At 37.9% G+C, this 22,870-nt stretch overlaps 1 protein-coding gene across 2 annotated transcripts in view; it reads right to left on the reverse strand.

Moving 5' to 3' along the window:
- The window catches only part of pkn2b (protein kinase N2b), a 63,693-nt gene that overhangs the window by 7,270 nt on the left and 33,553 nt on the right, over positions 1 to 22,870 (reverse strand). The window contains exons 4-14 of one of the 2 annotated variants that reach the window (XM_048199624.1): positions 20,013 to 20,136; positions 19,761 to 19,915; positions 16,686 to 16,899; positions 13,205 to 13,390; positions 12,106 to 12,215; positions 7,540 to 7,683; positions 7,366 to 7,441; positions 3,184 to 3,361; positions 2,804 to 2,930; positions 240 to 361; positions 57 to 132 (exon numbers count right to left, since the gene is read on the reverse strand). In XM_048199624.1, coding sequence (XP_048055581.1) covers positions 57 to 132; positions 240 to 361; positions 2,804 to 2,930; positions 3,184 to 3,361; positions 7,366 to 7,441; positions 7,540 to 7,683; positions 12,106 to 12,215; positions 13,205 to 13,390; positions 16,686 to 16,899; positions 19,761 to 19,915; positions 20,013 to 20,136 — 1,512 coding nt within the window. Of the gene's footprint in view, positions 1 to 56; positions 133 to 239; positions 362 to 2,803; positions 2,931 to 3,183; positions 3,362 to 7,365; positions 7,442 to 7,539; positions 7,684 to 12,105; positions 12,216 to 13,204; positions 13,391 to 16,685; positions 16,900 to 19,760; positions 19,919 to 20,012; positions 20,137 to 22,870 lie in introns of both variants that reach the window. The other variant, XM_048199623.1, reaches the window with a different exon arrangement.

Genomic DNA, 22,870 nt, shown 5'->3' on the forward strand with positions numbered 1-22,870 from the left:
ACAGACCTAGCCTTATTGCACACAAGCACAAATTATTGTGAAAGAACAAAGTTTACCTTTCCAAAGTGGCCACGCCCCAGAACAGCTACACATTTGAAGTCTGTCAAACTGAATTGAACTTCCTCTTCTTCCCTAAAAGCATGAACACATACTTTGAGCATGTGACTACCGTTAATGTATGCATGTTTATACTGTATGTAGCCATGATGTCAGTCATCAAGAAATGGGGAACAGACTACCTTATTTCAGTTTTTTGTGGAACTGCAGTTAGTTCCAGGTCAGGCTGCTCATTTTCAACCAGACTGTCATAATCTGGTTTAGCTACTGTGTTGTTCAGGAAGTCAAAGGTCGCTAGGGCATCCTGTAGGCAAAAGGCACTTAAGAGTCATTCCAAACCACTGCAAAAGAACTCCCCTTAAGGGACAGTTCTGCCAAAAATGAAGATTCTGCCATTAGCTGCGTTTCCATTACCCTTCAAATTGCGCAAATTGTAATTGCGAATTGAAATTACGCTTAAAGGTGCCGTAGAACGTCTTTTTAAAAGATGTAATATAAGTCTAAGGTGTCCCCTGAATGTGTCTGTAAAGTTTCAGCTCAAAATACCCCATAGATTTTTTTAATTTATTTTTTTTAACTGCCTATTTTGGGGCATCATTAAATATGAGCCGATTTAGGCTGCGGCCCCTTTAAATGCTCACGCTCCCCGCCCACGGAGCTCCCGTTTGCCTTTAACAGCATAAACAAAGTTCACACAGCTATTATAACCCTCAAAATTGTTCTTTACAAAGTGTTCGTCATGCAACATGTCTAATCGCGTAAGTATGGTATTTATTTGGATGTTTACATTTGATTCTGAATGAGTTTGATAGTGCTCCGTGGCTAAAGCTAACAATACACATTGTTGGAGAGATTTATAAAGAATGAAGTTGTGTTTATGAATTATACAGACTGCAAGTGTTTAAAAATGAAAATAACGACAGTCTTGTCTCCGTGAATACAGTAAGAAACGATGGTAACTTTAACCACATTTAACAGTACATTAGCAACATGCTAACGAAACATTTAGAAAGGCAATTTACAAATATCACTAAAAATATCATGATATCATGGATCACGTCAGTTATTATTGCTCCATCTGCCATTTTTCGCTGTTGTCCTTGCTTGCTTGCTTACTTAGTCTGATGATTCAGCGGTGTACACAGATCCAGATGTTAATACTGGCTGCCCTTGTCTAATGGCTTGAACATGAGCTGGCATATGCAAATATTGGGGGCGTACACCCTGACTGTTACGTAACAGTCGGTGTTATGTTGAGATTCGCCTGTTCGTCGGAGGTCTTTTAAACAAATGAGATTTATATAAGAAGGAGGAAACAATGGTGTTTGAGACTCACTGTATGTCATTTCCATGTACTGAATTCTTGTTATTTAACTATGCTGAGGTAAATTCAATTTTTTATTCTAGGGCACCTTTAATGGAAAAGTGAATTTCGCAAAAACTCCCAAATATTGCAAAAAAATTGAGGTGGCTGATAATTTTTTCACATTTACAGGTCACCTGATGTATAGTCACATCATCGTTCTTTAAAGATAGCTCGGTATGTAACGGGAGGATGAAAAAAATGAAAACAAGAATGTTGTAATCGAAGGAAATCTCACTTGTATATTGGAATATTTCTGATCTCTCGAGCGTCAGTTTAAAGTGTCATCTGCTGCGCTCGAGCCTCGAGGGATCAAATAACATGTCAAACTTATGTTATTGAAGTTTGACATCTAATAGTATTAATCAATTAACAATTAATAATGAACATACTAGAAACTAATAGTATTAGATGTCCTCGCTCATAGCTCCTCAGGAAGCTTTCTTTCTTCGTGTTCCTCACCTCCTCACGGTGCATTCATAGAATTGAAATGGCATAGAATAATAATAATAATAAAAAAAAAAACGTTTCCAGATCAGGAGATGGAGGAACGAAGAAATAAAGCATCCACTGGAGTATTGAAAAGAACCCAGGGAAGCATATATGAGGGAGAAGGGCTTCCAGAAGCCGTGGCAAATATTACGCTCCAAATAAAGCTCTCAGAAAGAAGTATCTTTTAGAAAATGACGTAATCGCGAGGGGAAAATGACTCATTGTGAGAGTTTTAGTCGCATAACATCGATTAATGGAATCGCTGTCATTTCGCAATAGTTTTTTATCGACATTCAGAAAATATCGCAAAAGTTTTGCGCAAATCTGTAATGGAAACGCGGCTATTGTTTACTCATCGTCATTTTGTTCCAAACCCATATGACCTGACTTTTGCCCATCAAACACAGAAAAGAATGTTGGCAGGGTGTTCATGCTGTTCTATTCCCTCACAACAGAGGCAGTCAAGGTCCATAAATGAGAAAAAAACATATGCCATATGATAGCTTTGTTTGATGAACAGACCAAAAAGTCTTCATTTGCTTCATTTACATGACTTGGCGTGCTATTTTTAAACATACATGAAGGTGAATGAGATTTGAGAGCTGTGGTGAAGATTACCAGTGAATAAAATTTAGTTCAATTTCTTTTCCTTATCAAAAGCAATCATATGACTTAAAAATTGTATGAACTACATTTATAGCGCTTTTGGTCATTATGAGGGCTTTACATTCAGTGATCATCATCTCCTTTCATTGTTTGGAAAAGAGTGGTGTCAACATTTTGCTAAACTTCCTTTTGTGTTCCACAGAACATATAAAGTCAGATGGGTTTGGATTGACATGAAGGTGAGTAAATGATTAAACTACCCCTTTAATACAACCACTCCTTTACCTGCACCTCTTTTCTATCTGGAATCTTATCCATTGGTGATGTTTCCTCTATCTCCACTTCGATGGAGTTCCGTTTTGAGGGAGGGGTGGATGCTTTGTCAAAGTCTAATTTGGTCACAGTGGGATCGCTGATGATGAGAAGACAAATTATAAAAGTTTCGCCATAGCAATAGTAACATTATGGAATGCATACACTGGGATAAAGAGCAGGAATGTTAAGTCATCTCATTATCTAAATATAGAAAACCAATTATGTTTCCAGACAGATTAGTCTTTGTTTATCAAAGACTGCAGAATAGTTTGAGGGCTTTCCGTTACTGAAGCTCTTGTAGGAAATGAGTCTGTGTGGATGAGATGGAATGCTTTTGTACGTATATGCACCTGGGTAGGGAGTGTGCGTCTGGATGGCCGATTGGTGCCATTTCAGGGCTCAACGCTGAGCCCAGATCAGTCGCCCCAGGACTGAATGAGTTATTGATTGACGGAATGGCTCTTCTCACCAACCTGCCCCAGGTGGCGATGTTAATGTTCATCTGAGGGGCACGCAGGAACGTTTTACCTAAGAGGAATAAGGTTTATGTATGAGATGAAGAAACCTCTAAGAAGAAGATAACATTAGTTCCAAAACCTGGTGCGCTACTATGGAGGTAGTATTTTAAAGCATTGTACATTTGTTTTCTGGCAAGGTTTATACAACTAAGGGTGTGTTCACATTGTAGATCAGTGGTTCTTGGTTCTTTTGGTCTGTACCAAAAAAGAAGACAATACATTAGTCCTGGTTCGCTTAGTGTTCACTGTCATTTTTAACACCAAACACCAAAAAAAAAAAGTTCTGTCATGACAACTCTCTTGAGGGTTTTGGCTTGGTAATGGGTGTAACAATGTTGATATATTTGGTTTTGGCAGAATAGATCTGCTACGCTGCTGCTGCAGCAGAGCAAGAATGGGACTTGCTACTGCCAATCCATACACAACATGCTGATGGAGCAAGTAAGACATGCTGCTGCACAATATAGCGTACATGAATTACCCGTAGCAGATCTATACATGTGGAGCTGGGGAAGGTGGAGGGTTTCTGAAAGCGCACTGCACTGCTACAGCAAATGCTATTTGAAGGTTGAGAATGTGAGCTCACTGGCTACTGATATTAATGGAATGAATGAAATCCACTTTATGATACAGCAGGAACCAATCAGCTGTGCCCTTTGAGAATGATTTGATTGCAAGCAGGTTGAGTTAAAGGGATAGTTCACCCAAAAATGAAAATAATCCCATGATTTACTCACCCTCAAGCCATCCTAGGTGTATATGACTATCTTGTTTCAGACGAACACAATCCGAGATATATTTAAAAATATCCTTAGTCCTCCAAAGTTTATAATGGTTGTGAATGGTAGACCAAATTCTGAAGACAGAAAAAATGCATCCATCCATCCCATAGACTGTAAAAAAAATATGGACGTAGCGTCCGTGACGTCACCCATAGAGTTCTGAACAGCAGTTTTGACGCATAAATGAGGCCGCGGCCATCTTAGCTGCGCGTCACCGCACGTCACTCCCGGATAACTGAAAATGGGCAAAGAGGTGGGGAGGTGGTTTGAGCTGATGTGACTGGTTGCTGAAACCACGCCCACCTAGCACGACGTGACCATGTTAGCAAGCAAAGGAGCTATCTATCTTAGATACGATCTAAAATATTGATGAAGATAAGTTTTATCATCAGAACGTTCTAAAGGTTTACTGTCAATCTACGGTGTTTCTTTAAGATATAGATGCTCCAACACCAGTAGTGTTGGGTGTGCAAATAACAACATGGAAAATCAAATGGGACTTCATACCTTTATAATGAAATAGAGATCGCGAGATGAATCCAATCTGTGGCACTTGGGTAAAATATGAGTGTCCATTGCAAAAAAAATATTTCACATTTCTTCTGAATGATCTGCTCTCTGTCATCGTTCTTCAAGAAAGGATGCAATCTGAGCAGCGTTTATGTTGTAAAACTTTATACGATCGTATCTAACAAAATGTGCCTGTGTCCAAAGTATATTTTTTTTCAAAATAGTGCAGCAGTTTTAGTTATAATATCCAAGCAATGCTGTCAGAGTTCTATATCCTCCTGGTATTGTCATTGTAGTAAATCTCACAATCAAAACTTTCAGCCAATGCCACGATCCAACAACGTGTGTTCTGTGTCTCTTACCCATGCATGCACATCTACACAGACACACATCAGTCTCGAATATTATGCAGCAAGCCATATTTTATAATTGTATAAAATAATCGAGAAAAAAAAAAAACACAAAAACGGCTGAGATGCCAAATTCAGCGGCAGCTGAGGTAACAGGGCTCACAGACAGCAGCGCAATCTACCTGTCACTCAAGTGACCACGCCCTTAATTATGCAGAACTTTAAGGCTTAATATAATTTAAACGGATAAGTTATAAAAAAATTCACCCCCCTCAGAGTTGTCATGAAGGGCAAAAATAGCAGTATAGACCAAAACCACAATTTGAACCAACTTGTAAACATGTTTTTTTCTGCTATAAACTTGGCCAATTTAACATGGGACTCTATGAGATTCTGCTCTCTTTTGGAGCCTGTCCCTAGTGGCCAGTCGATGAATCGCAGTTTAAGTTACTTCCGTATTGGCTTCACGAGAGAAAGGGGGAGGTTGCCGCTTGATCCATCCATAAAAAAAAAGAAAAAAAAAAAGAATCCATATGACTCAGGAGGGTTAATAAAGGCCTTTTGAAGCGTTTTTTAAGAAAAATATCCATATTTTAACTTTATAAATTCAAATAACGAGCTTCCGGTGGACGACCATAGGCATACTGCGCACGTTCATTTGGGCGGAAGATGCAACCTTTGACTTGACACAATGACAATGATGAACGCAGAGGAGAGAGCAAAACAAAACACTGGTCACGAATCACGAAATTTTTCAGAAAAATGTCAGAGGATTTTGATATAAGAGAAGAGGAGCTTGAGTTTGTTGCCCAGACGTATTTGTTTGAACCGCGAGAGGCATCTAAGCTTACGATACTCCTACATCCTGCATCATACATCGCGTCAGAGGATTACTCATTTGGCGCAAGTTGACTTGCGCATTCTGCGTGCGGTCGTTCGCCGGAAACTAGTTGTTTGAATATATAAAGTTTTAAATATGGATATTTTTCTTACAAAAATGCATCCCTTCGCTTCAAAAGGCCATTATTAACCCTTGGGAGTCGTATGGATTCATTTTTTTTTTTTTTTTTTAATGGATGGATGCATTTTTTCTGTCTTCAGAATTTGGTCTACCATTCACAACCATTATAAACCTTGGAGGACTAAGGATATTTTAAAATATATCTCGGATTGTGTTCATCTAAAAGAAGAGAGTCATATACACCTAGGAGGGCTTGAGGGTGAGTAAATCATGGAATAATTTTCATTTTTGGGTGAACTATCCCTTTAAGGACCTATCAGCCTGCGCCATCTAGAGTTTCATGACAGAACTTTGTATTTATGACATATTTTGTGATGGAACTTACTGAGCATCCAAATCACTGCTGTGCGCTAAGGTAAATGCGCTCGTTGTATGTGTGTACATATGATGGTATTTCTACCAGCTGAGAGCTCACAAAGAGCTTAAAAAATGTGTAAAGGAGTCAAATCAGATTCAGGAATTCCTGTGTTACAAAGATCTGCTGCATGAAGACAGTGTTTCCGATATGTGTACTGAACTGTAATGGGCAATATCGCGACTATGTCGAGACAAACCAGGCATACTTGAGCATTCTGTGCTTTTTAGGGTCGCATCGTGACATCACATCACGATATCTTTGGTCCGTTGCATATATATTGCAGTCCAATTGCTACAGAGTTAATTTGGTTCAATGAACCAAGACTCACCTCTTTAGGGGTTTAAACAGAGCAATAATCAAACCAAACTTGCCAAGTGTGAACACTCCAAGATATAGTACCTAATTTTAGCCACACTGAGACAACATAGCATGTATCCTTCACACGTTTTTTTTTTTTTTCTCTCCCCAGAGGGGTGTTCTAATCTCTTTTCTATTGCATTGTGAATAAAGCTGGCCACCAAATAAGATTCTTATTTTCTTTTCTCTCTTTTCTATGTACTTATAAGTTAAGCTGATGTGAATAGGCTGTTAGCTTAGAGACATGCTATCTTAAAACTTTAGACTCGAGTCTCACATGCAGAACATTTGTGTGACACCTATAAGTTAACCTGTCAGATCCAAACTGACCCTTTATGGGGATTCCTTGACGGTAAAGTGCTTTCTTAGAAGGCAGCTGCCTACTTAGGCAGCTCATGAGATTTTGGAACACAGCTTAAACCAGCTATTCTCCTTCTTTGTAAATACAGGGTTCAAGTAAGTTCAAACAAGAAGGTCAAAGTTCATTCTGACTTCACCGTGTAAACACTGGCCCCACAGCAGAGCAATATTGAACCACAGAACTGTGTTAGGAGTAGGCTGCTTAATCTAATCTGTTTGAGCGAACATGTCAACCCTTCTCAACACTAAGGCATATTTGCCACTTCATAATCTTACCTTGCTGTTTGGAGAAGATTTTCTTTTGCCTTTGTAGTTTAGGTCGCCTCTCAATAACTGGGTTAAAAAATGTAACCTGTGTCCAAAGAGGCAAAGAAAATCTCAAAAATATCCACAACAAAGCCATCAAATCTGTATAATGCATGTCAGTGTGTGATGAAAAAATTTAATTACCTCAGCAAACAGTGTTCCTTGCGGTTCCAGGTAGAGGCACATGCCATGACGCTGGTTGTCCAGGAAGTCCTCCAGCCGTAAAAACTTCACAGCACACAGTGAGCGCCAGTCTCTCCAATACACAGCTATCTCCAGTTCACGCGACTATATGCCAACCAAAAAAAGCATTTAATATCTCATATTAAGTACATACACACTGTATACATCATCTTGTAAAAATGTATCAGTTTCCACAAAAATATCAAACAGCACAACCGTTTTCAACTATGATAAAAAATGATTCTTAAGCACCAAATCAGAATATTACAATGATTTTTGAAGGATCATATGACACTGAAGACTGAAGTAATGAAGCTGAATTTTTTAGCAGCCATCATACAGGAATAAATTACATTTTAAAAAAGAAAAGATGTTTTAAATTGTAATAATATTTCACAATATTTTGATCAAATAAATACAGCCTTGTGCATGTCTTTCAAAACCATAAAAAAACTAATCTTACCAACCGCAAACTTTTGAACAGTAGTGTACATAAGTAGTTTTAACCTAAATGGATTTATGAAAAAAATTAAAAATTCTGTTTAGTTTCATTACAGTGCTGTGCATGGTTGCCAGAGCATTGCTATATGTTTGCTAGGAAGTAGGGGCGTAAAGGTACAAGTATTCGTACCGAACCGTTCCGGTACAGGGCTTTTGGTTCAGTGCACGTGTGTACGGAAGAATTACATTGCAACATTGTAGCCCAACCACCAATAATCGCAATAAGCTCTGTGTTTTGTTACTTTCGATAAGAAACAAAGTGTCATCCTTCAAATTCTGTCCACAAAATCATGAAATTTAAACATAAAATGCTGCTTTGACGCGCTTTGATGCGGTGTGACAGATCACTGTATAGGCACCTCAGTTCAACCGGCAGCGCGAGTGAACGTGATCATCTCTTCTTCTTTAATACTAGTTACAGAATAAACATGAAAGAACATCTGAAGGTATGTTGAAAGATACAGTACAACTTACTGAATAAGTCATATCTCGTGTAATTGATCAATCAGTGTTTCAATGGCGGAAAGACATTAATGAAAGCTTGTAAGTAATATGTCATGTAGCATTTACCTCAGAAAAGCCATTCAGTCTCCAAAGTTTGTTAGTTCGCTAGAGAAATGAACTCTTTCTCTTACTATATGCACTGTATTAGCCTATATAATCATTATATTTTACTTAACCTTTTAGTGATGTCCTGATTAGGCTATTTAATGTATGTTTAAATAAGTCTGTTGTGAAAATGACAGCCACTATGTAGAAATGATTATATTTCAACAACGAACTGGAATAAAAACATTTAGTTAATGCAAAAACTGCCTTATGTCCAGCTTACATGTTTGCATACAATTTGTTATTTGAGTGTTGATTATTTGATCTAAAAATAAAAAGCAATTGAATTTAGGTTAATGCATAGTTTATAGCATTAGCAAAGCAATTTTATGTTTAGTTTTCTCCCTACCTGCTGTAGCGAAAACCGTACCGAACCGTGACTTCAAAACCGAGGTACGTACCGAACCGTGAGTTTTGTGTACTGTTACAGCCCTACTAGAAAGTTACGGGTAGCTGCTTACAGGATTCTCCTTCAGTTTATTTCTATATGGGATCTTTACTTATTTTATAGTCCATCAGCTGAAAACTGTACTTCTGATCACACACACATATATATATATATATATATATATATATATATATATATATATATATATATATATATATATATATATATATATATATATATATATATATATATATAATAATAATACATCATTATATTAGTTAAAAAAAAAGAAGAAATCCACAGACAAATCACTATTCAAATTGACAAAAAAAAAAGACATTTAAAAATGTTTAATTCAAAATTTAAATTATATTAAAAAAATTAGATTAGACAAAAATAGAAAAAAAAAAAAATTAATTAATTTTAAATGGCAATTAAAAACTTTAAAACATTGGCCAAGTGCTTTATTATTCTTCAATAGAGTAAAAAATGCCAAATTTGTATTATTTATATTTGTATTTCTAGTTCCCTATAATAACAAAGCCCTCTACATGATAAGCTACATGATGAGATATTATTCCTGTCCACAGCACAAATGGTGAAGGACCAGCTGAAGTTTAAGGGCCTAACACCTCACCATTTATGCTGTGACCATGAATCTGTAGTATGAGCAACAGTAACAGTGAAGCTTAACCCAGCACACACCACTTATGACTATTACTACAGATCACAGCCAAAGGTTTGACATTTACAAGCCTTTTACAGGTATTGTCAGAGTCTGTCTGCCATTGCACAACTGCTGATTAGAGCTCTCTCGTTGCCTGCCATGAGATTAAAAGATTACGCCATCACGCATTCAAAAGCAAGTCCAAACCTACAGTCAATAATCAATCCTCAAATATAAATTGAATACAATAACAAAGCAAGTAGTAAGCCTCCAAATCAGTCCAACTTTCAACTATTTCCAATATCTTCCCTGAGGAGGATAATTTACACTTATTTTGGGATATGTCAAGAAGAAACCTGTGCAATTCCATCAAAAGAAAAATAAGAGTGCCTGCAAATCAACCCATTTCTTAAAGCTGCAGTAGGGAGTTTTTAGAAAACGTTGACTTAGCCTGAGAATTTGAACAAGCACAACTCACAGGTCACTCCCCCTTGCTCTCTGCTGCGCTACAGCCCTCCCTCCACAGCTCCTCCCCCATCACAACGGAACCTGCCGTGAACGCGCAGGCTAGTAAGCAAGCAGGACCGATGACGGCGGATAAACAGTTATAGCACATTCACTGGTACGGACGAAACATCAACAATATGATTTACATTGACTATGGCCTTCCCATACTTTGACTACAAACTTGGTCCTCAAAACATTACGTATTTTGCAATACATGTAATGTAACTATATGACGTATATGCACTATTTCTATAAGTAATAAATAGCTAGTAAGATAATATAACGGTAACTAATGTTACAGTACGCAAATAACTGGATTCTCCGGTTATCTCTGTATGTATATTTTAGCCAAGAATAAAACAAAATTTGTTATTAAACCACTCTGCCTCTTTTCGTTTTATTTAAAGAAACAAACAAAAACATATTAATAGCCTCAGGCAACGAGTGATTAATTATCTGCAATGTCTGCTTATATTTATAACAAAACGAAATATTAAACAACCCTGCCTCTTTTCGTTTACATTTCAAACATATTAAATGTAATACTATTTGTGCATACTCTGATTATCTTCACTGTAATGAAATGAAATAGGCTTTAACATAAAACACAACCTTCTCTTTTTGTTAAATGTCAGTTTTAATGTTCAATAATAGCCATTATAAAAGGTATAAAAATATACAATAAGAAATAAAGCAAACAATTCAGTCAAGCGTACAAAATCAGCGCTTTAGTATGATACAAAAGTTAAATAGCCATATATAAATTTATGAAACGTCACGTTGCCCTCAGCCAAAACGGAGCCAGCGGCAAACGTCAGAAGGATTAGCCGAGGTAAGGCTGCTCTCGGCTGGGTACATGAGCGCTGAGAGTCCGGTGATCGCCTGGATCTCAAAACTCCGACAACGTCAGATCAAATTTTTAGAAAGGCGCTATCTTTATCAATTAACCACAAATTTGAGCTTTAAACCAGCACATTCTCGCCTGAAAAAATCTTAAAACTGCATATCATGACTTAATAGAGCCCGATCACACGAAAATGCGTATCAATAGTACGAGTTTGTAATCTCATAGAATATATACGCCAAAATGAGTTTTTCGCGTGCATATGATACGCACTTTATGGGGTATTATACGTACGAAACTGGATTGTTTGTCCGTCATAAGCAAAGCTGCTGCACACTGGTAATCTTGAATTTGAATGCCTGTACACGCTGTGCACTATGGCTGTGCATGATAGGAGTGTGATCAGCGCGCACACGAGCTTGATTGACACTGCTAAGACACTCCTCCTGACTCTGATTGGTTGGTTCTTACCGGGAGCGGTGTATTTCTGCAAATGGCAATAGGACCACTGGGAGGAGCCAGAGGAGCTTGATTTTTTCACAGATTATCTGTCTCATATTCTACTGTCAGGACATAATGACAGGTTTAACAAATATGTAAAAAATACATTTTTACAAAAGTTACCTACTGCAGCTTTAATGTGGACAAATGGAGATATCCATTTGTCCACAGGACATATCGAACGGAAATAATGTTGACTGTGATAATGACAAAGACGAAAAGTAAGCTGAGGTTTGCTTGTGCAACTCAATAAATATATAGCCGTAACAGAAAGGGAATATTTATATATGTGAGATTGAAGAGATTACGAACGCTGACTTCTGATCCGCCTTTTGTGCGTTTCCATAAGAACTGGGTCAAATCTGGGATTAACATTTCCAAAGTTAATTGAGAAAGGCTGGAAAGGAGAGCATGTGTGCATATGTGTACCCATCATCTCATGTGTTGAGGGGATTATGGGATAAGGCTGTGGTTTGACAACTGTGTTTTATGCAATTTCTCATGCATTACCCGGTCAAGTTCCAGCGTGAACTTCTGGTCCCAAGATTGGTTGCTGACTGGCTTCCAATGGGTCTGTCCCACAACTGTGTTGTCCAGCTTCAGAACGGCACTGATTTCATCTGCCATAACAGCACAAAACAACTCAAACTATTAGTCTTTAACACAGGCATGAATATAAATTCATTATATTTTATATATAATACATTGATTTAATTCAATTCATAAAATATGCTGTGCTGAAAATAAAAATACGCCTCAAAGACGTTAAAAATAACAAAAACACTTACACTAAAAATTTGAAAATAGCACAGATGGAATACAAGAACAGATCTTGTGTAACTGCCTTTCTTGGATTTAAATGACTATTTTTTTTACAGGAAGATTATCTAAGCAAATATTGATATATTCAATTACTTGTGATTTAATTAATCTGAACATCATGTAATAAATCAGTAGCATTTGAATTAAATGTTAAAAAACTAATTAAAATAATATTGAATCAACTGACAACCTTAATATACAATACCATTCAAAAGTTTGAAAGAAGTCTCTCATGCTCAGCAAGGCTGCATTTGATTAAAAATACAATAAAAAAGTAATATTGTGAAATATTACAAAATCAAAATAATTGATGTTTATTTAGGATTCTATAATGAATAGAAAGTTCATAAGAACATTTATTTGTAAAAATAAATCTTTCATAACATTATAAATGTCTTTACTGTCACATTTGATCAATTAAATGCATCATACCAAAATAAAATTAATATCTTTAAGAAAAATAAGAAAATATTACTGACCCAAACTTCTGAATGGTAGTGTACACTTAATACGTCATAACAAGTCTGTTATTTTCCACATAACTTTATAGAATAAAAGTTTGCAGTCATTTTGATGGGAAGACGAGTGAAGATGAAATAATGTCAAATTGCAGAGCCTTACTTACTAGTTTGCTAAATGCAGACTATACGTGTGTGAATGAAGCGTAATTTACAATGGTTACTCTATTTGAAATGGTGAAGCTCAACTGTTCCTTAGGAAGTTCCTTAGGAACGATCTTAACTTGGATTTTCAAAGGGAATTTACAACAAATACAAAGCCACTCAACTGGACAGATCATCAGACTTGGACAGGGTTCGGCTGCTGCCAGATTTGTTCTTGTTTCCTCGGCTCATAAATGAGGATCGTGCCTCACTGGGGCTCCAGCCGGGCAGAGAAACAGATGCTGTCTTTGAGCGACCCGGGACATTCTCCAGGAGGTCCTGACAGCCCATGAGCCTCACGTCTAATGTGCCTGCGGATTTACAACAGAAACCCAACTCAGAGCCAAAATGCTGCGTGATCTTGAGATGTAAATCACTAAGCACATCTATTCTGATTAACACAAGATAATAAGTGTGCAAACAATTACAAATGGCTATTTCAAGACACATGCAGTAGTTATAGGGCCTTATATGGAAAGCACTGCATGGTACAAGTCTACAATGGTAACGTAAGCTCTCTCGTTATCCTTTAGAGTGAAGGTCAAAGTTGTGTGCGATAAAGCCAAGGGTGGAGGAGGGGGCCACTGGTGAACACTGTGCGAAAAGTCGAGTGTAGTTCCTACATGCCTATACCCAGACAGCTGCTCCCCCTCTCAAACAGGGTTAAACGTACAGTAACATGTGTTGTGATAAAGGACTAAAGGGCCTATTCACACAGGGAGTGAATATTTGCAGGGGAAAAGACTATAAATTGAAACAATGCATTCCTATGGATCTATTCACGGAGACAAAAATTCAGCTGAACACAGGTGGATTTTTCCACCCATGTATAGGTTGTTGTTTGTTTTTTCTTCCAAAACTCATCTAGCAATAAAGTATAAGCATATGGATTTTGTCTAGAACTTATTTTACCAAACATAACTAAATGAAAACTAAATGAAGAGAATACTTCTAAAATTCTGTCATCAGTTGTCCCAAACCCGTAAGACTTTTGTTTTAAACAAATAAAGATATTTTTAATAAAACCAGAGAGATTTCTGTCCATCCATTGGAAGTCCATTCCCCAAAACTTTGATGCTTTAAAAAGTATAAAAGTAATCCATATGAATTGAGCGGATTAATCCAAGTGTTCTGAAGAGACAAATTGCCTAATGTGATGTACAGATTTCCTTTAGGCTTTTATTCACATATAGTTATTGATCAACGGAGAAGACTCGTCGGTGAAACCAGGGAACAGAGTAGATAAAATATGGTCAATGGCAGCTCAAACGTACACTTACTTGATGTGTGACAACAAACCTCATTGGTTTTTGCAGAAGCTCAAACATGCTTGCGTGATTTCTTGAAAAAGCGTAATATTGAACTTTGTTAATCCGCCATTGTCGCCGCATGTTAATGAACTCTCACGCGCAAAAAAGGTTTATTTTTCATTATTCTATTTATTTTGTACTTTTATAACATGAGATGCTTTTCAGTTTTGTAGCTGACTGAGACCAAATGCTTTTTGTTTTTTATCAGCCCTACAAAAAAATATGACCTATGCAAGAATGGATTCTGTTTAATACCTAATGCTTAATACACTAAAGGAGGCTGTACTGTACCAACTACCTCAGGGGGACTAAATGCTGCAAGGTGGAACAAACTGTAATTTGCACTACTGTCTGTTCAAAAAAAGCATATGGGGGGGGGGGGGTTACCAAACTTGGACTCCTGCATACCGTTACACCCCTACTAAATTGCACTATATTATATTTATAAAAAAAAAAGAAAAGAAAAAAAAGTTTACCATGCATCATGCTTGAAGCGAAAGTATAAATGCTTGAAAATAAAGCTTCAAGTCTTTAAATCAATACACAGTCAGCATCATTTCTCTGAAAAAAAGTTGTGAAGTGTGTTTGTATATTATTTCCTGATGTCTTTTTGTTGACCTACATCCACTTCAGACCCTTGGAGACTGTTAAAAAGTCATAGGTCAGCTCAAATTCTATCGCTTTTTACTAGCATGACAGTTTGCATATGAATTAAGTGTTATTTGTATATATTGTTGAGCTAATTATTAATTTAACCAATGTTTAAAGGGATAGTTCACCCAAAAATGAAAATTTGATGTTTATCTGCTTACCCCCAGTGCATCCAAGATGTAGGTGACTTTGTTTCTTCAGTAGAACACAAATGATGATTTTTAACTCCAACCGTCGATGTCTGTCAGTCTTATAATGCGAGTCAATGGTCACACAGTTTATAAGAGTCAATAAACATGCACAGACGAATCCAAATTAAACCCTGCGGCTCGTGACGGCACATTGATGTCCTAAGACACGAAACGATCGGTTTGTGCGAGAAACCGAACAGTATTTATATCATTTTTTACCTCTAAAACACCACTATGTCCAACTGCATTCAGCAATTGCTTGGTGATGTCTGATCGCGCTCTGACAACGAGTGCTAGACATCACTGTCGTTGTCAGAGCGCGATCAGACCTCACGAATCGAGTGATGAATGCAGTTGGACATAGTGGTGTTTTAGAGGTAAAAAATGATATAAATACTGTTCGGTTTCTCGCACAAACCGATCGTTTCGTGTCTTAGGACATCAATGTGCCGTCACGAGCCGCAGGGTTTAATTTGGATTCGTCTGTGCATGTTTATTGACTCTTATAAACTGTGTGACCATTGACTCGCATTATAAGACTGACAGACATCAACGGTTGGAGTTAAAAATCATCATTTGTGTTCTACTAAAGAAACAAAGTCACCTACATCTTGGATGCGCTGGGGGTAAGCAGATAAACATCAAATTTTCATTTTTGGGTGAACTATCCCTTTAAGTCATTATCCTTATTGCTTCGAAATACATGCTGTTACCGAAAAAATTTACAATTACTGTACGAATAAAAACAGAATTGCCGACTTTAAACAAATAACCATTTAAATGTTAGATGTTTGTGAAGTAAAAATGTACTGGAAAACTTAGGTCATGTTTTCTCATCAAAATCAGATAATTTCCTATTAATTCAACAGAATGTGAGGGAATACCAATATGGCAGTGTGGTGGCTTCACTTTTTATGAGCAATCCTCCATTCAAATATACAGGACTTGGTCTTGGATGCCAGAAATTGCCGCCTGGGGGTGTTGAACAGACTTGAAAGGGACTTTGGCAAAGGTGAGAAAATGATGACTTTTTTTTTTTTGTCTATGGCTGTTTGCAAACATTTAAATAATATAATATAATATAATATAATATAATATAATATAATATAATATAATATAATATAATATAATATAATATAATATAATATAATATAATATAATATAATATAATATATCTTCTACACCTCTGTGTCTTATGAATGGCAGCTAAAAGATGCACTGTGCCACCTGTTGGACTGAAGTAAATTTGGTTTTCATTCAGCCTGACAAATATTTCATTTAAATGGTTTTGTTTTGTGATTCACTTCACTTTTGCACTTCGCTCCAGTGTGTATAGGATTTAACCCTGTTACAAGCTGCCATTGTTAAAACCAAAGTAAAATGGGAACAGTAAATAACAACAGAGTCCAAAACCCCTTGAGTACCATGTCACTGTATGGATTATGTTTTGTTACCAGTAAGAGCAGCAGGTTTGGCCACAGTGCTGTACTGGTTGCTGGTGGACATGATGCTTTGGCGGGGACTGAGAGGTGGGGAGGACACCATGGCTAATTCCTCCATAATCAGATTTCCCTTCGGGTGATTTCTGGGCAACTCACTGAGTCTCTGCTCTAGAGAGAACTTCAGCAAGTCTAGCTTCTGACTGGACTCATTCAAGCGGGCTTGAGCCTGCAAGACAAAGTTAGACAGCATTTACAAATGCATACAGACATAAATACACACATTTTGAATGAAGTCAACAAAACCTCTAATGACCTTTGAAAGACATACCGGATTTAGAATCGTCACAAAGATAAACAGTGCTACATGCATAACATTGACAGTGTGAGTGGAACAGAGTGGGACAGAGTCTGGACGTATGCTACAGTTTAACACATAAATTCATCACTAACTTGTGGCAGTAATGCTCAAAATATCTCTCATATCTAACATATACCAGAAATTATTGCAGATGTTTGGTTTTTAAACTTTTGTAGAATTTTTTTTTTTTTTTTTTTCATTATTTGCTTTTATAGTAGTTATTATTGTGTGTAGGAATGTCTAATATATTGGTACCAGTTATTGGCCAATATTAGTGATTTTGCTATTTATCAGCATGGGTAAATTCTGTATATAAATTGCCCTATATTGGACATTTTGCAGTAATATACTGCTCCACATGAACTCTACAAGTGCTGTGAGTCTCTTATAACATATTTGTGAATGTAACGTGCCAGATGAGTTTTAGATGAGCTAAAACATTGCTGAATATTGTTGATCATCTCCTAACAAGGCCACATATTAAGGTCTGGGTAGATTATATAGTAAGCAAACAATCAGTTCTCGTAATCAAAGGGTTGGATACAGGAGAAATGGGCAGGAATAAAGATCTGAGTGACTTTGGCAAGGGCCAAATTGTTATGGCAAGGTGACTGGGTCAGAGTATTTCTGAAACGGCAAGGCTTATGGGTTGCTTCCAGTCAGAAGTGGTGAGAATTCACCAACAGTGGTCCGAGGAGAGACAAACCACAAACCAGCGACAAAGGCAATCCTGTCTGGTTTGAGCCAACAGAAGGTCTACTGTGGCACAAGGAACACAAAATTTTAATGATGGTTATGGGAGGAATTTGTCACAACACAGTGCATCACACTCTGCTGTGTATAGGTCTGCATAGCTGCAGGCCAATCAGAGTGCCTATGATGAACCCTGTGCACCGTTGAAAGCACCTTGTCGGAACCTTATCTTGGAGCAGTGGAAGAAGGTCACCTGGTCCGATGAGCCCTGTGTTCTTTTACATCACATGGATGGCCGTGTACATGTGCGCCATTTACCTGAGGAAGTGATGCACCAGGATGCACTGTGGGATGACAACAAGCCAGTGGAGGGAGTGTGATGCTCTGGGCAATGTTCTGCTGGGAAACCCTGGGTCTGGCCATTCATTGTTGCAGACCAGGTTGCAACCCAGAATTTCAGGAACACAAAGAGTTAAAAGGTGTTGCCCTGGCCTCCAGATCTCAATCCAATTAAACATCTGTGGAATGTGCTGGACCAACAAGTTTGATCCACGGCAGCTCCACCTCACAACTTACAGGACTTGAAGGATCTGCTGCTAACGTCTTGGTGCCAGATATCACAGAACCCCTTCAAGGGTCTTGGCGAGTCAGCACTGTTTTGGCAGCATGCAGAGGGACCAACAGCATATTAGGCAGGAGATGGTATATGACCACCTTCCTAATATTGTGTTGGTCCCACTTTTGCAGCCCTGACCTGTCAAAGCATGGGCTCCACTAGACCCCTGAAGGTGTGCTGTGGTATCTGGCACAAAGATGTTAGCAGCAGATCCTTTAAGTCCTGCAAGTTGAGAGATGGGGCCTCCATGGATCAGACTTGTTGCCCATGCTGACCCCTGTCCACTGCCAAAAGCGCCAACAGTGGGCATGTGAGTATCAGAAATGGACCACAGAGCAACAGAAGAAGGTGGCCTGGTCTGATGCTCACATGCCCACTATTGGTGCTTTTGGCGGTGGACAGGGCAGCATGGGCACCCTGACTGATTTGCGACTATGCAGCCCCATACGCAACAAACTGCGACGCACTGTGTATTCTGACACCTTTCTATCAGAACCAGCATTAACTTCTTGAGCAATTTGAGCTACGGTAGTTTGTCTGTTGGATCGGACCACACGGGCCAGCCTTCGCTCCCCAAGTGCATCAATGAGCCTTGGCCACCCATGACCTGTCGCCAGTTCACCACTGTTCCTTCCTTCGACCACTTTTGACAGATACTGACCACTGCAGACCAGAAACACCCCACAAGAGCTGCAGTTTTGGAGATGCTCTGACCCAGTCTTCTAGTCATCACAATTTGGCCGTTGTCAAACTCACTCAAATCCTTACGCTTGCCCATTTTCATGCTTCTAACACATCAATTTTCAGGACAAAATGTTCACTTGCTGCCTAATGGTGCCGCGATGAAGAGATAATCAGCGTTATTCACTTCACCTGTCAGTGGTTCTAATGTTATGCCTGATCGGTGTATATCATATTAAAATATTGCAATCAGTTTTTTCCAAAATTGTGCAATTAACCCATGATTTTTACCTTGCTCTGCCGGAATAATCCCAAATATACAAAACGATTCAGTGCCTACAGCTAGTATTCTGATTGACTGCTAACATGACTTTTTTCCCTGTATACAGAGTGTAGGGCTATCCAGAGCATGACATTTTATGTTTTGTATTCCAAAAAAAAACAAAACAAAAAAACTAAGCAAATTCACCTTCCAATAGGTAGGAAACTGACAAGAGTATTATTCCTCACACAGGAATAAAACAATTTCATGACAGTTCTAAAGTTTAACCATCCTGTCCTGTGTAAAGTGAGAAAAGCTGTAAACATTTGGCCCTTGAGCCAATGCAGGCTATTAAAAGAATATAGTTAAATGACTAACTTGATTAAATGGATACAGACATTAAAGTGTTTAAGCACAAGAGAACGATCAATCAATGAGAAGCAACTATAAAAACAATGATTTAGAAATAAAGCCAACCTCTGAATGAGCTTTCTTCTCCGTCACCTTTCCTGTTCCTAACAGTTTCATCACATTTTTGGCACCTTCTGCCACAGCAGACTCTATCCGGAAGTGATGTCGTAGCTCTTCTATCCTCAGGTCCAGGGGGCTGATGATAGGCTTGCTTGAAGTCACTGCTAAAATCAGATTTATGTCTTCTTACCACACTTCTGCCCATTTAAAGTGCGAATCATAGACATAATTAGAGAGGAAATCAGCTACACCACATACCATCATTGTTCTCGTAGTTCATCTCGCTGGTCTGGCTTGCTTTGAGGATCTGCATTCGAATGAACTCTATCTTTGTCTTGCTGTCTTGAAGCATCTGCTGAGCTGCTGCGAGCAGTTTGCGGTCCTACAGATGTAGCCACAGGAGAAAAGTAAAAACAGAAGGAGTTCAGAAAAGAAAGGAGGAATAAAATATGCACAAATAGCACTTTACAATGACAGGTAAGCTATTATTTAAAGGCTTAGTTCACCCAAGAATGAAAATTCTGTCATTAATTACTCACCCTCATGTCGTTCCAAACCCGTAAGACTTTTGTTAATCTTCGGAACACAAATGAAGATCTTTTTGATGAAATCTGAGAGCTTTCCGTCCCTCCATAGACAGCTATGCAACTGACAATTAGACGTTTCAAAAAGTTCATAAAGAGATCGTAAAACCAATCCATATGAATTGAGTGGTTTAGTCCAAATTTTCTGAAGAGTCTCGATAGCTTTACATGATGAAGATTTAATTTAGGCTTTTGTTCACATATAATCATTGATGAGCGAACATAAACAGAAGCTCAAACAAACCTGCTTGACGTGAGAGAACAAACCTCTTCCGGAAGCTCAAACGTGCTGCGCAACACGAGAATGAACCTCATTGGTTCTCACACGCGTCAAGAAAACATATTTGAGCTTCCGTTTACCACAACTGATGTGTGAGTTGATGAAACTTTTTATGTAAATAAAAGCCTAAATTCAATCTGTTCGTAATATAAAGCAATGGTGTCTCTTCAGAAAATTTGGACTAAACCGCTCAATTCATATGAATTAGTTTCATAAAATCTCTTTATGAATTTTTTGAAGCGTCAAAGTATCAATTGTGTAGCTGTCTATGGATGGACAAACAGCTCACATATTTCATCAAAAAGATCTTTGTTTGTGTTCCAAAGATGAACGAAAGTCTTACGGTTTGGAACAACATTAGGGTGAGTAATTAATGACCGAATTTTCATTTTTGGGTGAACTATCCCTTTAATGCAGATCCATAGTTCATAAACCTTCAATATAAAAAAAAAGAGATACAATTCAGTTCAAATTCTATTCAGACGAAAACGTTGTCAAAACATGTTCACATCGATACACAAAAATGATTTAAAATGCTGTATTCAATAAAAAAAAAAGTATGTCCTGAATGTCTGTATTATGTATTAACTGTTTAATAAAAAAAGTCCCTGAGGCCATGATGTATTGCGCATTTAAGCCCAGTTGAAGGTGCTGCATGTCATACGTAACACTGTATGATTTAAAAGTTATTAAAGTGAAACCAACAAATGAAAACCTTGCTGTCTGTCTGAAGTGTCAAGGGATGTTTCCTAGTCAAACCATGCATTCAAATCTCATTACACAAGGGCAGCCAGTATTAACGTCTGGATCTGCACAGCTGAATCATCAGACTAGGTAAGCAAGCAAGAACAATAGCGAAAAATGGCAGATGGAGCGATATTAACTGACATGATCCATGATTACATGATATTTTTAGTGATATTTGTAAATTGTCTTTCTAAATGTTTCATTAGCATGTTGCTAATGTACTGTTAAATGTGGTTAAAGTTACCATCGTTTCTTACTGTATTAACGGAGACAAGAGCCGTCGCTATTTTCATTTTAAACACTTGCAGTCTGTAAAATGCATAAACAACTTCATTCTTTGTAAATCTCTCCAACAGTGTGTAATGTTAGCTTTAGCCACAAAGCACAGCCGCAAACTCATTCAGAATCAAATGTAAACATCCAAATGAATACTATACTCACATGATCCGACGCATGCATGCAGTATGCATTACGAACATCTTGTAAAGATCAATTTGAGGGTTATTTTAGCTGTGTGAACTTTGTAAATGCACTGTATTATAATCGAGAGCTCGGGAGGGCAGGGAGCGCGAGATTTAAAGGGGCCGTAGCCTGAATCGGTGCATAGTTAATGATGCCCTAAAATAGGCAGTTAAAAAAATTAATTAAAAAAAAATCTATGGGGTATTTTGAGCTGAAACTTCATAGACACATTCAGGGGACACCTTAGACTTATATTACATCTTGTAAAAACTGGTTCTAGGGCACCTTTAATTCATATTCTTAGTATTTCTTACTTTTTATGATTTAAAAGTTATTAAAGTGAAACCAACAAATGAAAACCTTGCTGTCTGTCTGAAGTGTCAAGGGATGTTTCCTAGTCAAACCAAGCATTCAAATCTAGTGACTGAGTCAGAAGTCTCTCTGGACTGAACTTCCTGTAAGTAGCCATTAGAGGCTGACGTTACCTTAGAGGCCTTTCCTCCGGATGTCTAAAGCATGTCGGGAACCTGCATGCGAACTCACCACTTCATCTTGACCAGACAAAACCCACATTCCAGTTGATTTATGTAATTTTTTTCAGGGCCTGATGGAGTGAGTTTGGGACGGGGCTACCTGTTTGGCCCAGCATTAAAAGACAGGGAGGTTTTTTTGTTTTGTTTTTTTGCAATTCAGTCTGGTGCCACAAGTGGTGGACAAGGACACAAAGCAGCTATAAAAGTTCTTGAACAGAGCATTCATGGGACAAGAGAAACGTAGGAGTATCTCTTAATCAGTGTGAGTCAAATGAAGTCATGTGCCATAGTGCTGATTATGTTTTTGCGACAGCTTTTTGGAGGGTACTAAACTGTTCATACATCTGGAAATGAGTCAGACTCCCTTGTTCTGTCTCCCTATGTTTATCACTCCATATATTTCCCCCCAAAGACTGTGCTGATTTAACACAACTCCTTTGTGAGTCCAAGAAGATAATTTTAGCCACAGAGCCCTTTAATTAACAGCATAGTTCTTGATAAAAGGGAGGA

Source organism: Megalobrama amblycephala, linkage group LG8, assembly GCF_018812025.1.
Source record: "Megalobrama amblycephala isolate DHTTF-2021 linkage group LG8, ASM1881202v1, whole genome shotgun sequence".
NCBI classification, from domain to species: Eukaryota; Metazoa; Chordata; class Actinopteri; order Cypriniformes; family Xenocyprididae; genus Megalobrama; species Megalobrama amblycephala.